This window comes from Gopherus evgoodei, chromosome 7, assembly GCF_007399415.2.
Source record: "Gopherus evgoodei ecotype Sinaloan lineage chromosome 7, rGopEvg1_v1.p, whole genome shotgun sequence".
Taxonomy (NCBI): Eukaryota; Metazoa; Chordata; order Testudines; family Testudinidae; genus Gopherus; species Gopherus evgoodei.
The window spans coordinates 106,797,367-106,811,591 of record NC_044328.1 but is presented as its reverse complement, the minus strand read 5'-3'; the positions used below and the strand labels follow the sequence as shown (position 1 = coordinate 106,811,591).

At 44.6% G+C, this 14,225-nt stretch overlaps 1 protein-coding gene across 1 annotated transcript in view; it reads right to left on the bottom strand.

Moving 5' to 3' along the window:
* NCKIPSD (NCK interacting protein with SH3 domain) overlaps positions 1 to 13,836 on the bottom strand; it is a 94,438-nt gene extending 80,602 nt beyond the window's left edge. The window contains exon 1 of the mRNA XM_030570058.1: positions 13,604 to 13,836. Coding sequence (XP_030425918.1) covers positions 13,604 to 13,774 — 171 coding nt within the window. The 5' untranslated portion in view covers positions 13,775 to 13,836. The remainder of the gene's footprint in view (positions 1 to 13,603) is intronic.
* Between the last annotated feature and the right edge of the window lie 389 nt (positions 13,837 to 14,225).

Sequence of the window (14,225 nt, the reverse complement as noted above, 5' to 3'; positions counted from 1 at the left end):
AGGAACTCCTGTGCAGGGGGAACATCAATTATTCCCAATGTAGCCATAGCATCACCACGGTAATTTTCCTACTCAGAATCAACTCCTTTTTACAAAGAAAAATGAAGTCCCAGACCAACAAAAAGGCATATCCTTAAGTTGAAAAGAGCATGAATGAAAGTCACCTCTCCAGCCAAAAGGGCCTCCAAAGGCCAAAGGAAATACTAAGTCTACCCTTGCACATTTGGTGTTTTATATCCATTTAGGCCCATCAATTTAATTTATTACCGCCTCTATTATTGAAGTACCTAGGAGCCATAAACATGGACAAGGACCCCATTGTGCTAGGCACTGTACAAAAACAGAGCAAGACAGTCCCTGCCCCAAAGAGCGTACATCAGTATAAAACTAGAGGGTTGCACACTTAGTTTCTTCAGTAGGCTGCACACGCTAAGGGCTTTCGTGTGTCACCCTCTCATCTCCCTCTATTTCATAGGTTCCCTGCAACACTTCCCAACTTCTCCTTCATGCCAGGAGCTCTGTGCCGCCACCCCCCAAAATCTCTTCTCCAACATACTGGGAAGATTTTTATGGGGAGCACCTCCCAAGCATGAGAGGTGCTTGTTTGAAAAATGTAACAAGAGGCAAGTGGAGGCTGGCATCCTGGGCTGATCAGCGGCAGGAAGCAAAATCTCAATAGCAACATCTCAATAGGGTAGGGAATAAGCCATGAAGAGCCTTGAAAGTGCAGACAAGTAGCTTAAGGTGGATGCAATTGAAAAGGGGAAAGCCAATGGAGGGATATAAAGAGGGGGTGACATGGTCAAAGTGACGGGCTAGGAAAACGATCTTTGCAGCAGCATTCTGAATGGGTATAAGCTGGGCCAGACTGCATTTGTCAAGGTTAGATAGATGGATATTGCAGTAATCAAGACACAAAATGATGACAGCCTGGATGAGAATTTTAGCTGTGTGCATGGACAGGAAAGGCCAAATTTTAGAGCTATTATGCAGAAAGAAATGGCAATACTTAGACATAGCCTGAAGAGAGGTCCAGATGACACCCAGGTTATGGGCCTGCATAACAGGCAGGATGATGGTGTTGCTCACAGTGACTGAGAAAGGAGGAAGAGAAGGCAACTTGGGAGAAGATTAAGAGCTTTATTTTCGCCTTTGAGCTTCAACTGGTGGCTAAACGTTCACAAGATGTCAGAGAGACAGAAAGATTTTAATTTGGACAGCAGGAGATAGGTCTGGAGTACAGAGGTAGATCCTCGAGTCATCAATATGAAGACTGCAGTTAAATGTGTGTTTGCAGAGGAGATTAGCCAGAGCTAGAGGGAGAAGGGGACCAAAGACAGATCCCTGTGGAACCCACATGAAGAGGATCCTCCACAGAAGGATCAATTAAAGGGACAGGAGAACCAGGAGAAGACAGTCGCAGAATGTCAGTGACAAGATTTCAAGAAGAGCACGGTCATCTGTGTCAAAGGTAGTTGACAAGTCAGGAAGGATGAGGATGGGGTGGTAATTCTGAGAGCCAGCTATGAAAAGGTCATTAGAGACTTTGACAAGAGCAGTTTCAGTGACATGTCGGGGCAGAAGCTGTACTAAAGAGAGTTCAGGATGGAATTTGGGGGAGAGGGATTCCACAGAGCAATCGTAAACAGAGGGTGCACCAGGCTTTGAGATGAAAGGGAGAAGGAAGATGGGGTGGTAGCTGGAGAGGCAGGTGGGATCGGGTTGTTTTTTTAAGATGAGAAAGATTAAAGCTTGTTTGTACTGAGGGGAAAGAACCAGAGGAGAGTGAGAGGTCAAGGAAAAGAGTAAGGGAGGGGATGACAATGGGTGACAGAGTGATCAGGAGATGGGATGGGATCACTGGGGCAACAGCAAGGTTATAGAATATGAGAAACTTCTGCATCTGTCAGAGGGGAGAAAGGCAACAGTTGTAGGAGAGGAGAGGAGAGGAAAGGAAGGCAAGCCGAGGGACTTATAAAATTGACAAAATATGGTGTCTTAGAAAAACAAACCATCAGAGATCCTACTGGAGAGAGAATTGGAGGCGGGAGGAAGGGAAGGTTTGAGAAGTAGGTCAAAGGTGGTAATTGTGAGCATGGAATTCAATTAAGCTGAAAAGTACAGCTACTTAGCAAGGAAGGTGGCATAACTGAAGGGAGGAAGTCAGTCTGGTGATACAATTTCTGCCAGAACTGCTCAGCAGCCCAAAAGCAGGAGTGGCAGAAGCAGATGCTGGGAGTGAGCCAGGTCTGGAGGTTGGCAGAGCAAACCTTGTAAAGGGAGAGAGAGACAACAGAGTCAAGGATGGTGGAAAGTAAAGCACAGAGAGAATAAAAAACTATATCATAGAATATCAGGGTTGGAAGGGACCTTAGGAGGTCATTGAGTCCAACCCCCTGCTCAAAGCAGGGACCAATCCCCAGACAGATTTATGTCCCAGATCCCTAAATGGCCCCCTCCAGGATTGAACTCACAACCCTGAGTTTAGCAGGCCAATGCTTAAACCACTAAGCTATCCCTCAATGGAAGAAAGTAAGAGACAACAGGAAGAAGGATGAGAGCATACAAGAATCATCAATGCTGATGGAATGGAAGTCACAGACAGGGCACGTGGGAGGTGCTGTAGGGCGATGCTGAAAGAGACCAGGAGAGAACTGGACAGGGGGAATGGGGCAGCAGAGAGATTAGAAAGAGCAGTGCTTAGCAAAGATCAATGAAGTGAGCGGCCCTTCTGACGACTGGGACAGTTGAACTAGGGAAGCAGGTTGAATGAAGAGGTGAGGATGAGAAAACATGCAGCTAAGGCGTTGGATGGGTCATCAACAAGGAAATTGAAATCGCCGAGAGTGTAGGTGGGACACTGTGAGGAGAGGAAGAGTAAAGGCCAGGAACTGAAATCAGAGAGGAAGCTGATGGGGAGGAATTGGGCAAACAGTAGATGACAGTGACATGGAGGGGCAGAGAAGAAAAAAGTCAGGTTCAGTGCTGTTCTAATAAGAAAGAGTAGGAAGGGGGAGAGAGAGAGAGAGAGAGAGAGAGGGGAAACCTAACATCCCCACCATGATCTAACACAATGGAGGGAACATTACAGGAAGAGAGGCCTCTGTAAGAGAGGACAGAGGAAGAAGCAGTGTCAGACAAAGGGAGCTAGAGTTCAGAGCCAGGAACTTGAGGGAGTGAGATATGAATCAGTCATGGATGGCTATGGTTTTAAAAGAGTGGGCCTTCCAGAAAGAGAAATGGAGGAGGAAGGATAGGCATGAGGTCAGGAATAGCAGCATAAGAGGGGTGGGAATGGGTGTGGAAGGTACAGATGAGATGGAGAAAGAGCCTGATTCGGGCAAACATCACCAAGGGTGAGGAGGAAGGTGTGATGTGGGATAAGGATGTGGATTGATGGGAGGAGAGAGGGAGATTGGGATGGGGATGGAAAAAGGAGCTGGTTTAACTTGTGGGAACTGTAAAGGGGAGAGAGCAACAAGGAAGGGGAAATGGAGTCACTGGGGGGAAGAGAGGGAAGAACAGGAGTTGTAATGGGGCATGGTGAGAGCAATGCATGAGTGGCAGATGGGTAAGATTACATTAAAAACGCAGAGTGTGAAGGTTTTCATTCCATGCTTTCCACTAATGCGATCACTGCAAATCTGCAGCAACAAATCTAATATTTCAAAGGCATTCATGAGATAGGATTTGCCACTCCAGGTCAGACTAGTGGTCAGTCACATCCAGTGTCTTGACACTAGCAGTGGCCAATACCAGATGCCTCTAGAGCACTGTTTCTCAATCTTTTTGATACCAGGGACCGGCTTACTGCCTTCCTAAACTGTGTCACAGATGTCTCAAGGACCAGCACCGGTCCATGGACCAGTCAATGAGAAACACTGCTCTAGAGAAAAGTAGTAGCCCCTCCCTGTAACAGGCTTGTCATTTCAGAGTCATATAGGTAGTCAGCAACACAGGAGAACCCTATAATAGACTGATTGCCACAATACACCGATCCAGGGCTCAGGGACTGCAACACTAGCCTTCTTAACCAAGTGTCAGAGTAGTTCATATCTTACTGGAATCTTCAGTTCTTCACAGCTTATAAATACTTTCAGGGCAACCTTAAGAGGAAGGATTGAAATTATTCAGTTTCAGAGACAGCAGGACAAAAAGGAATAACCAGAAACTAAAAGAGAAAGAGTTCCAGTTACACATTAGGGAAATATTTTTAGAGGTAGTTGGTGGGTGGAGGCTTCCTGATTGCAGTGACATTAGAAGATACTAGATAAAATGCTTTGCAGTCTACACAAATACAACACTGTTGCTGTGTGCTAGTGGATTGCTGCCTGCCACCCCAGAGTTGGCTGAATGTCAACAATGCACAACAGTGGGATATGGGAGGGAACATTTTAGCTGAGAACATGGAACCCATATTTTTCAATGCTAGGAAGGATAAAGGACTGAGGTGACCATGCCAGGATTGAAACTTATCCCCAAGAAGCTAGGTGTTTGAAAACTGATGCTTGGATCTCTGGCCATTAGGGCTAGGTCAGTATTAGTAAGAAGGCTGAAGCAACTATTCTCTACTTTATTCTCCAAGGAAGGAGAAGTTAGCCTTGCAAACTCCAGATTCTATGTACCAAGTGGCCTTTTCTGGCCTTGCGGTCTGGATACTGCCAGTGTCAACTCCATTGTCCTCTCTGCTGGAGAGTAGGCGGTCTTCTAGCACTGTGGTGGTACAATCCAAACCTTCATAGGCTGGAAGCCAGAACTTGGAAGAGTTCCAGATTCCCATTAAGTAATTTCACATTTTACCATGATGATGATAACATATGGGCTCTTTAACCCAGTGAAAGGACCCTTGTTATTCATTACACTCAGCCTTCTCCCTTATTCAGCAGCCACTCTCCTCCCTGATACAAAGAATAAAACCCCTGCTCCAAAGGAAGCTTTTAAAAATGAATTTTTTACTACTTCATATAAAAACTTCAAAAGGCTCATCTTCTGTAATGAATGACTGTCTCCGACTGAAAAGTCAGACTCCAATTTAATCTCCATATTCTTCTACTGCTCAGAAACCACTTAAGTGTCACCCATGCAGTTTGTGACGAAAACTAAACCTCCTGCCAACTGGCTCCTTCCCATTTAATCAGAAGATACGAAGCTTTTGTGTTGATGATTTCACTATGACAGCATCTGCCTGGCATTAGCTATTAGCAGTGTTTGTCTCTGCTATGTCAATAACTCAAGGCAATTATCTTATTTGCCATTACCGGACGGCTCAGTGTCGGGTACAGATTCTCACTTGTTTGATCAGCGGCACCTGTTAGCTTTGTTGTTTGTTACAGTTTTGCTTGCTAATATTGCTATTTCAGAGTCTGCCAGCATCGAGAAATCTCTATTTACAGTTTAGAGCTCAACCGAGGCTTCACATATAAGGTCTAAATTCAAGCAAGCAACTATTTCTGCTTCAAACTGTGTGCTAGTTCTTATGCAAAAGTAGGAGCGGGCCCATTATCTTTCCCTCAGGCCTAATCTACCCTTAAAATGTATACCAGAAAAGGTATGTTGATTAGGGGAATGATTTTTTTTAAAACCAAAGAATAGCCATGCCAGTATAAGCCCTAACATAGATGCAGTTTATAAGGGCAAAAACATGCTTTTGTCAGTATAGCTTATGTCTCTTGGAGATCTGGCATAAACTGTGCCAGCAGAAACACATTTATGCCAGTATAAGCTACATCTATGCTAGGATGGTTTGCCAGTATAGCTCTATATACATAGGTATGCCGGCAAAACTTTTCAAGTGTAGACAGGGCCTTGTTTATTTTTTGGGAACCTATCACTAGTATTTACCCATCGAACCATTGAAATACTCTTTACTAATCCATAATATAGCCAACACAGAACTACAGGAGTGAAAAATTTATAGAAATATCAACAGCAATTAAATGTTTTTTAAGCAACCTGCCGTTAACTGCAGTCAGCTGCAACATCCAAATCACACCAGGCACCATGCATTCTTGCCTTTAGAAAATAGGTTGTGGGCTAAGCAAAGGGATCAGCTGTCTCTAAAAGGTATTTGCTTCTACAGTTGAGTCTCCCTATTTCATGGCAATACCATTTAAATTATTGAGATTAAAGTAGAAAATGTCAGCAATTTTGTAAGTGGAGGATACCAACAAACTAGAAAATCTACTCCTGTACTCACTGGCAGCTTATGAAGAATATGTTTAGAAGAGTTGTTTTTAATATGGACTGCATGTTCTTCCCAAAGTAGTTAAGGTATGAATTTTCCACCTGTGTTATAAATAAGGGAGAAGCCTGAAAATCAGAGATGACTTAAAAAGAAAGGTACCATATATACTCGTTCATAAATTGAATATTTTTGGTAAAAATGTGACACATCAAAGAGTAGCGGTTGGCTTATCAACAGATCCACCAAAATTTGATGATTTTTAACTCTATGGAATCATTGAATTGAATATCTAATACATTGTCGTTTTGTTTACCTGGAGCATCCGCAGGCATGGACCCCCTCAGCTCCTTGTGGCCACAGTTGGATGTTCCCAGCTAATGGAAGCTGAAGGAAGTACTTCCCACAGCTCCCATTGGCTGGGAACGGTGAACCGTGGACACAGGGAGCTGAGAGGGTTCATGCCTGTGGAAGCTCCAGGTAATCAAAATGTGCCGACTTGCCAAAAGCTTACCCTGACAGATCAGGAGCCAAAGTTTGCCGACTCATTTATTGATGTCAATACTGCAGCCTTTTAAAGTTGCAAAGGCTTTGTTTACTGGACTAGATTGGCTTGAAATGAATACTAAAAGAGCAGTGCTGCAGATCTGCACGACATTTGACCCATGCATTTCACAAAAAGCTACACCTTACAAGCCAATCAGAAAAATACAACGAGCGATAGTACTATAGCACTGGTGTCAGTACGCTGTGTAATTTGATCTCTTCATGCATTTCTACCAAAGGACCTCATAAGTCTCGAGCCAATATGAAAATATAATGTGCAGAATCGATGGAATCTCTAATAAAATTTAAATAGCCTGTTATCGTCACAGACATGCCAATCTATAGGGCTGCTTTGAAACAAAGAACAATAATAATTTGACAGTGATAAAGCAGGTGACATTCCTATACAAAGTCCTACAAAATCTATAACTATAATAATAATAATCTATTTTCATACTAGTATTTAAAATGAATGGTGAAATGAAAAGAAAATGTCTACTTATCACGCAGAGTTTAAACTTAAAGTTGTTAGATATGCAGAAGCAAACAATAATTGCACCACTGCTGGTGAATTCTGTACCAATGAGAATTAAGTAAGAGAATGGCAAAAAAGTAAAAACACTAAAGGACATGCCAAGAAGCAAGAAAAACTGTCCAACGAGGTGCGCTTCATTTCCTGAGCTGCAAAAAGATCTCAATAATTAGGTTGCTGAATGTCGACAAAATAGGTACATTGTCAGTAGAACGGGAATTCGTCTGCATGCTGTCCAAATGTCAGAAGATGACAAATACAAGTCAGTAAAGCCATCAATGTTTATTGCATCAGGGGGTTGGTGTACTCGCTTCATGAACCCGTCACGGTCTCTGTCTTCATCAGCAAACAAAGATAGAGCAAAAGTGCCAAGACGTCTGGAAGAAAAAAATAGAATCTTTCCAAAGGTTTATTATAAAATATTGAAAGGAACAGGAATAGGAAATATGGACAAAAACACCAATGACATTTGATTTCCCGAGAACAGAACGGTAACTCGTGTTGATGAAAAAACAATTTTAATTAAATCCACTGGCCATGAAAAAATCCATGTTACGGTGGTTTTATCATGTTTGGCAAATGGATCAAAGCTCCCTCCTGTTATTTTTAAAAGAAAAATCTTGACTAAAACATGAAATTTCCTGCTGGTGTCATTGTAAGTGCACATGAAAAAAGATGGATGGATGAAAGTGGGACTACTGTATGGCTGGAAAAAGTGTGGAATAAGAGACCAGTAGCACTTTTCAAGAAACCTGCTATGCTCGTTTGGGACATGTTCAGGGCACATGAGATGGAGGAGGTGAAAAATGTGTCCAAAAATATGAAAACTACTTTGGCTGTAATACCTGGAGGCTTAACTTCAGTTCTACAACTGCTTGATGTCTGCCTGAACAAACCCTTTAAAGACAGGCTATGCAAAATGTGGTCTGAATGGATGTGCTCAGGCATGGCGAAGTTGACAAAATGCAGGAATCTTATGAAGCCCGAAATCAATCCCTTCGCCCAGTGGATCAAGGATGCGTGGGTGTCCATTCTCTCGGAAATGATAGAAAAATCATTTCAGAAATGCTGTATCAGCAATGTACTTGACGGGTCAGAAGATGATGCCATATTTGATGATGACACAACAGAAGCTGATGATGAGAAGGAATCTAGTCTGAAAACGACACTGCCGACATCAGCGATGACAATGCAGGTGCAGCTGTGACTGAAGTCGAGTTTAATGAACTGTTTGGTGAATCAAAGACTGAGTCAGACTTTGAAGGATTTTAAGACTTTTTAAAGTCTCATATTGTTCTAAGCTACTTGTTTTAAATATCTATTTACTGATTTTAAATATTGACTAATTTTGAAGGTGAATACATATTTGTTCAGTTATTATAAACTGGTTTTTCGTTAGATTACATTAAAATAATTCTAGCAAAAACTTTTGAATGTTTCTTGTGACACTAACTTTTTAAAACGTAATAGAGGTTGAAAAACTTTGGCTCCCGGCCCGTCAGGGTAAGCTGCTGGCGGGTCAAGACATTTTGTTTATTTGGAGCATCTGCAGGCATAGAGCCTCTCAGTTCCCAGTGGTCACAGTTTACTGTTCCCAGCCAATGGGAGCTGCGGGAAGTGGCAGCACTTCCCGCAGCTCCCGTTGGCTGGGAATGGCAAATCATGGCCACTGGGAGCCGAGAGGCTCCATGCCTGTGAACGCTCCAGGTAAACAAAACATCCAGGCCCGTTAGGAGCTTACCCTAAGGGGCCAGGAGCCAACGTTTGCCAACTCCTGAAATACAAGGTTGGTTTATGAAAGAGTCATATAGTTTTTGCTATTTTTATCTATCCATCTTGGGGGGTCGGCTTCTAAACAAACGGGCTAATGAATGGGTATATACGGTAATTCTCCTGGTACAGACAGTGCCAGGGAAAACTCACCTGTTCTTTGCAAAGGTTCCCCTTTGACATTACTTTAATATCCTTCCTCTGGGAAGCATTAGTAGTATGAGATGTTTACTTCTTTTGACTGTGATTGTTGTGACATGTACTGCTTACCAACAACCTGACTACACTATTAATGAATCTGCTGACTTATGTTTGCCATGGTGACTCCTTCCCGTTGCTGACATGCTTTCTTTCCCTGCTCAGTATACATTGTCACTAATCATTAGCTTCATTATTCTTGTAGTGATCATGGTGACATTAATTACCTCTCAGCATCTTGTCATTAATTAGCATTAAACTTATTAAAGAGAGATGTGGTACGACTTGTTTGCATTCTTATCTCAGACAGTCCACTGAACTGTTTAAAGCAAAGCTTCAGTCAGAAAAAGTTTTTTCCATGTCAGTTCTACTTGGTTAACTGATAAAAGCAAATTTTGACTCCAAACAGCTCTGAAAAGCTGACCTGAAAGCACTATATCACATCACTGAGTGAGAGGCAGTCAACACAATTAAGCATTGTTATAACGACAGAGCAGCCATTTGAATTTTATTCTGCCTCATTTGTCATCAGCGTGATCACCAGTCAAGTTCTGGCTCCAGAATCTTTATTGTCAAATACAGAGGTGGCAGAAAAACCTCCATGCTATTTCCTGGTAACAGGTTGAAATGGCAGTTAGGAAAGTCAGGTTTGAACTAAAGGAGAACACATAAGAAGTACCAGAAGCCATTTTCATGGCTTGTCATACCCTGTCATAAACAGCTAGTTAAGGGTTAATGTCTCTTTTACCTGTAAAGGGTTAACAAACAGGGAATCAAACACCTGACCAGGGGACCAATCAGGAGACAAGATACTTTCAAATCTCGGTGGAGGGAAGCCTTTGTTTGTGTTTTTTGGGTTTGGTTTTGTTCTCTCTGGGCTCTGAGAGTGACCACAGGTACCTACAAAATTGGAACAGAAGATTAGAGAGCCTGTAAGTACAAAGATAGAAAGGCGGAATAGTCTTTTTATTTGTTTTTCTTTATTTGCAAATGTGTATTTGGCTGGAAGTATTTTAAATTGTATTTCTGCTGGAGGAGGCTTTTTCTCCAGTTTCTAGAAGCTGACAGACCCTGTAATATTCCATCTTGAATTTACAGTGATTATCTTTATTCTTATTTTCTTTTATTAAAAGTTTTGCTTTTAAGACCTGTCTAATTTTTCCCCTTGTTGAGGCTCAAGGGAATTGAGTCTGTACTTAACAGGGAAGGAGAAGGGAGGGGGAGAGAAAGGGGGGGAACCCACCTGATTTCTCTGTGTTGTGATTCAAGGTGATCTCCTAGGGTACCCAGGGCAGGAAAGATCTGGGAGGAAGAAAGGAGAAGGGGGAATCCCTTTGTTTAGATTTACAAAGCTTGAATCTGTATATCTCTCCAGGAGCCCAGGGAGGGAACACCTGGAGGGGAGGAGGGGGGAAGGGAAATGGTTTATTCCCCTTTGTTGTGAGACTCAAGGAATTTGGGTCTTGGGGGTCCCCAGGGAAGGTTTGGGGAAGACCAGAGTTTATCAGGCACTCTACTCTAAGTCCTGATTGGTGGCAGCACTACAGGATCTAAGCTGGTAATTAAGCTTGGGGGAATTCATGCTAGTACCCACATTTTGGACGCTAAGGTTCAGAATTGGGAATTATACTATGACAAACCCTGCTTTCATATTCATTTTAAAATTAGTTATTAATATTAAATGTCTCATAATGTCTCTATCCCATGCTATAAGGTGATATGCAAGTTTTGCTTTACAAATGTAAAAATGCTTGCTCTGAACCTGTGAAGCCAGTCATGAAGAATGGTCCACTGCCCATCAAGAAGGACCATCAAAACTAAATGAGCCACTGTGGAACATCAGGATACAAAGCCTTGGTTAATGTCCCTCTGAAACCCATGAAGGTGCTTGGAGCAGGAGCCTCTCCCATCAGCTTGAATGCTGGAAGAAGGGGATAAAACAGGAATGCAAGAAAATGTTCTCTCTCTCATTTGCTGTTTGATTCTTACAGGGCTGGAGCTATGAAACAGAAGCAAAGAGGTCCTAGGTCAACCTGGGTTAGCCCTAAAAGGCATTCAGTGCTGACAGGTGACTACAACTCTAATCTTTTAAAACCATAGACTAATTTGTGTATACAGGTTTGCCTGCTTTAATCTGTAAATAATTCTAATTTCTTTTCCCTGGTTAATAAATCCTTAGTTTACTATAGGATTGGCTACAAGCGTTTTTGGTGTGAGATCTGAGGTATAAACGGACCTAGGGTAAGTGACTGATCTCTTGAGACTGGAAACAACCTGAATCTTTTGTGATCCTTGGTGTACAGAAACCAACTATCACTAAATCCAGATTGCCGGGGTGACAAGATAGACTGGTGTACCCAATAGGATTGTCTGTGACTCCATGATAAGATTGTTCCAGTGCTTCAGGAGTTCACATTTGTTACTGGATTGCTGAAATCTAATTATAGAACATATCACCAAGTCACTGAAATTATTTAGAAACAAAATTTACTATTTTTACTACAAGATTAGAGATATCTGAAAATCACCAGCATATTAGAATAAATTGTCTTCTATTGACATTCTGGGCTGTATTTCTCAGGGAGACCAAAAATGTACCTGCAACGTGTGTACTTCTATACAGACTTATTTGGTGTATGCAACTTAGAGATGTTGTAGGCATCATTGTAAATCCTGGGATTAGTAGGATAAAAAGCTTGACCCAAACTGTACATATAACAAGGGTATTGCAGGATCCATGTTTTGCCCAGGAACCCGCCATTAAAACATGCCATCACACCATAAAAGAAGGCATACAGTTTTATTTTCTACAGCACCAACAAAAACGTATGGGTTATCCTTGCTGTTGTGATTACCACATGAGCCCTCATCACTCTGACTCCTGTTAGGGTTGGAGGAATCTGTACTCTTATTTTCTATAATTACTAATGTCACTGACTTAACTATAATTACTGCCCCTATCATTACAGCTTGTTGTTCTTGGCTTCCTCTCCAGCCCCCTCATCAGTGCTCGGACAGGCCTGTTATTAGCCCTTGTATTACTCTCTACATTAGTGGAATGGGTGTGATTGCTGATCTCCTGCTAAACATTCTCACTTATACTCGTAGTAGCTGTGAATAGTCATTCTCAAATCAATTCTCTGCACATCTGCTTCAACACATAGATTGTGATAACTGTATAATTTAAAGGCAACCCACACTGGTAACTCCAGATGTTATAAGCCGCACACAGCCTGCCATCCACTCACTCATAGCCTCTGGGAGTAGACTAAGTATATATATAGTCTCACTGACATAGGCCATGTGAACTTCTCCTTCTTCGGCTCTCTGATGAGTGCAGGTGATAGGGAACTAGCACAAAACTTCTTCTCCCATACTGATGCCCCCCCCCAACTCCTTTGTCTTCTCATCAGTAACCATAATATGTAGGGCCCAACACATAACCTGTGTCCTTAGAGTTAAGTCCCATATCTCTTCTGTGTAGGTCAGGACCATGGAAGTTCAGTGCACAGCTCACATCACCAGGCCAGTGCTTCCTGGTCCTTGACCACCAAAACATCCAAAGTGTCACCTCAGCAAGATGCAAGAAGTCCATCCCTCCAGGGCTGAGGTCCTCATACCTGCCCTTAGCCTCATGATCCTATATTGCTGCAGATAAGTCACATCTCCCCTGGGCAGTAAAAGCTGATCCAAGAACTTCATGACTATCATTTGACACAAGCCTCTCTGGGGGACAGGAGGCCTGTGCATAGACTTTCTTGTTAGTATAGCACTCCATGACTTGTAACTTTTGAGGGAAGAGGCTTGCACATAGCCCTTCCCCAGATGTACCCTCTAAAGCCTGCACTCCAGAAGTTCAGATCACAGTCAGTCTCTGATGCACAGTCTCCCTGCTCTTCATGCTAAGCCCTGTCCTACAGAGATAAGAGGCCACGCTTCAGCCTCTGACGTGGGACAGCCACGATAGTGTCCAGCCCTGTACCCCCAACTGCTAGTCTACAGCCACTGCAGGAGAGGGTCCCCTCCACAGCTTGTAGTGTGTCCCCTCACCCACACAGCCGGACCTCCCTCACCCACACAGCCTGTAGTATCCTCCCCATCCCAGCCCAACACAGCCTGGCCTCCCCCTTTCCAGCAACCCCGTACAGCCTGGCCTGCCTGCAACGCAACCTGCGCTCTCTCCTCCCCGCTCCGCCCCCCCCAACACACCCCGTCTCCCGCTCCCCGCTCCGCCCCCCCAACACACCCCGTCTCCCGCTCCCCGCTCCGCCCCCCCAACACACCCAGCCCCTCTCCGCTGGGGAAAGGGCACTGCCGCCGCCACGAAGCACCGAGCCCATCTCCCCGGCCCCGCCCGCCCGCTGCCCTGCCCTGACCTGCAGCCGCTGCAGGTAGGAGGCCGGCGCGTAGCCCGTCTCCCCGGAGCCCGCGCGGGTCACCAGCCACCAGTGCTGGTTGCTCCGCTCCAGCAGCAGGAAGGTCTCCCCAGCGGCGAGGGGCAGCGAGTTGGGCTCGGCGGAGCGGAAGCTGTACAGGGCCCGGTACATAGCGGCGGGCGGGCGAGTGGCCGGCGACTCAACGCGGCCCTCAGGTGCCGGCTCCCGATGTCAACACGGACCCACCCACCAGCGCGTCGCGTCATCCATGTCTAATGACGTCATCGCGTAGCCCCGCCCTCTTCCCTGCACCTTCTGTTAGACGTGAGCGCTCCCTGGTGGGCCCGCCTAGCGAGTGTGCTGGAGCGCGCCCCGGGTGACTCTTGCCGGGGCAGCCCCCCCCCCCCCCGCAGGGGACATCCCCTCCCTCCTGCATGGCTCCTGCACCCCCCCTGAAGTGGGCATCCCATCCCCCTTGCATGGCTCCTGCTCCCCCCGCAGTGGGCATCCCCTCCCATCTGGATGGCTCCTGTCCCCCCGCATGGGACAGCGGCAGCCACTCTACCCGCGTGGTTTCTGTCCCCCCCAACAGGGCATCCCCTCCCCCCTGCATGTAGCTTCT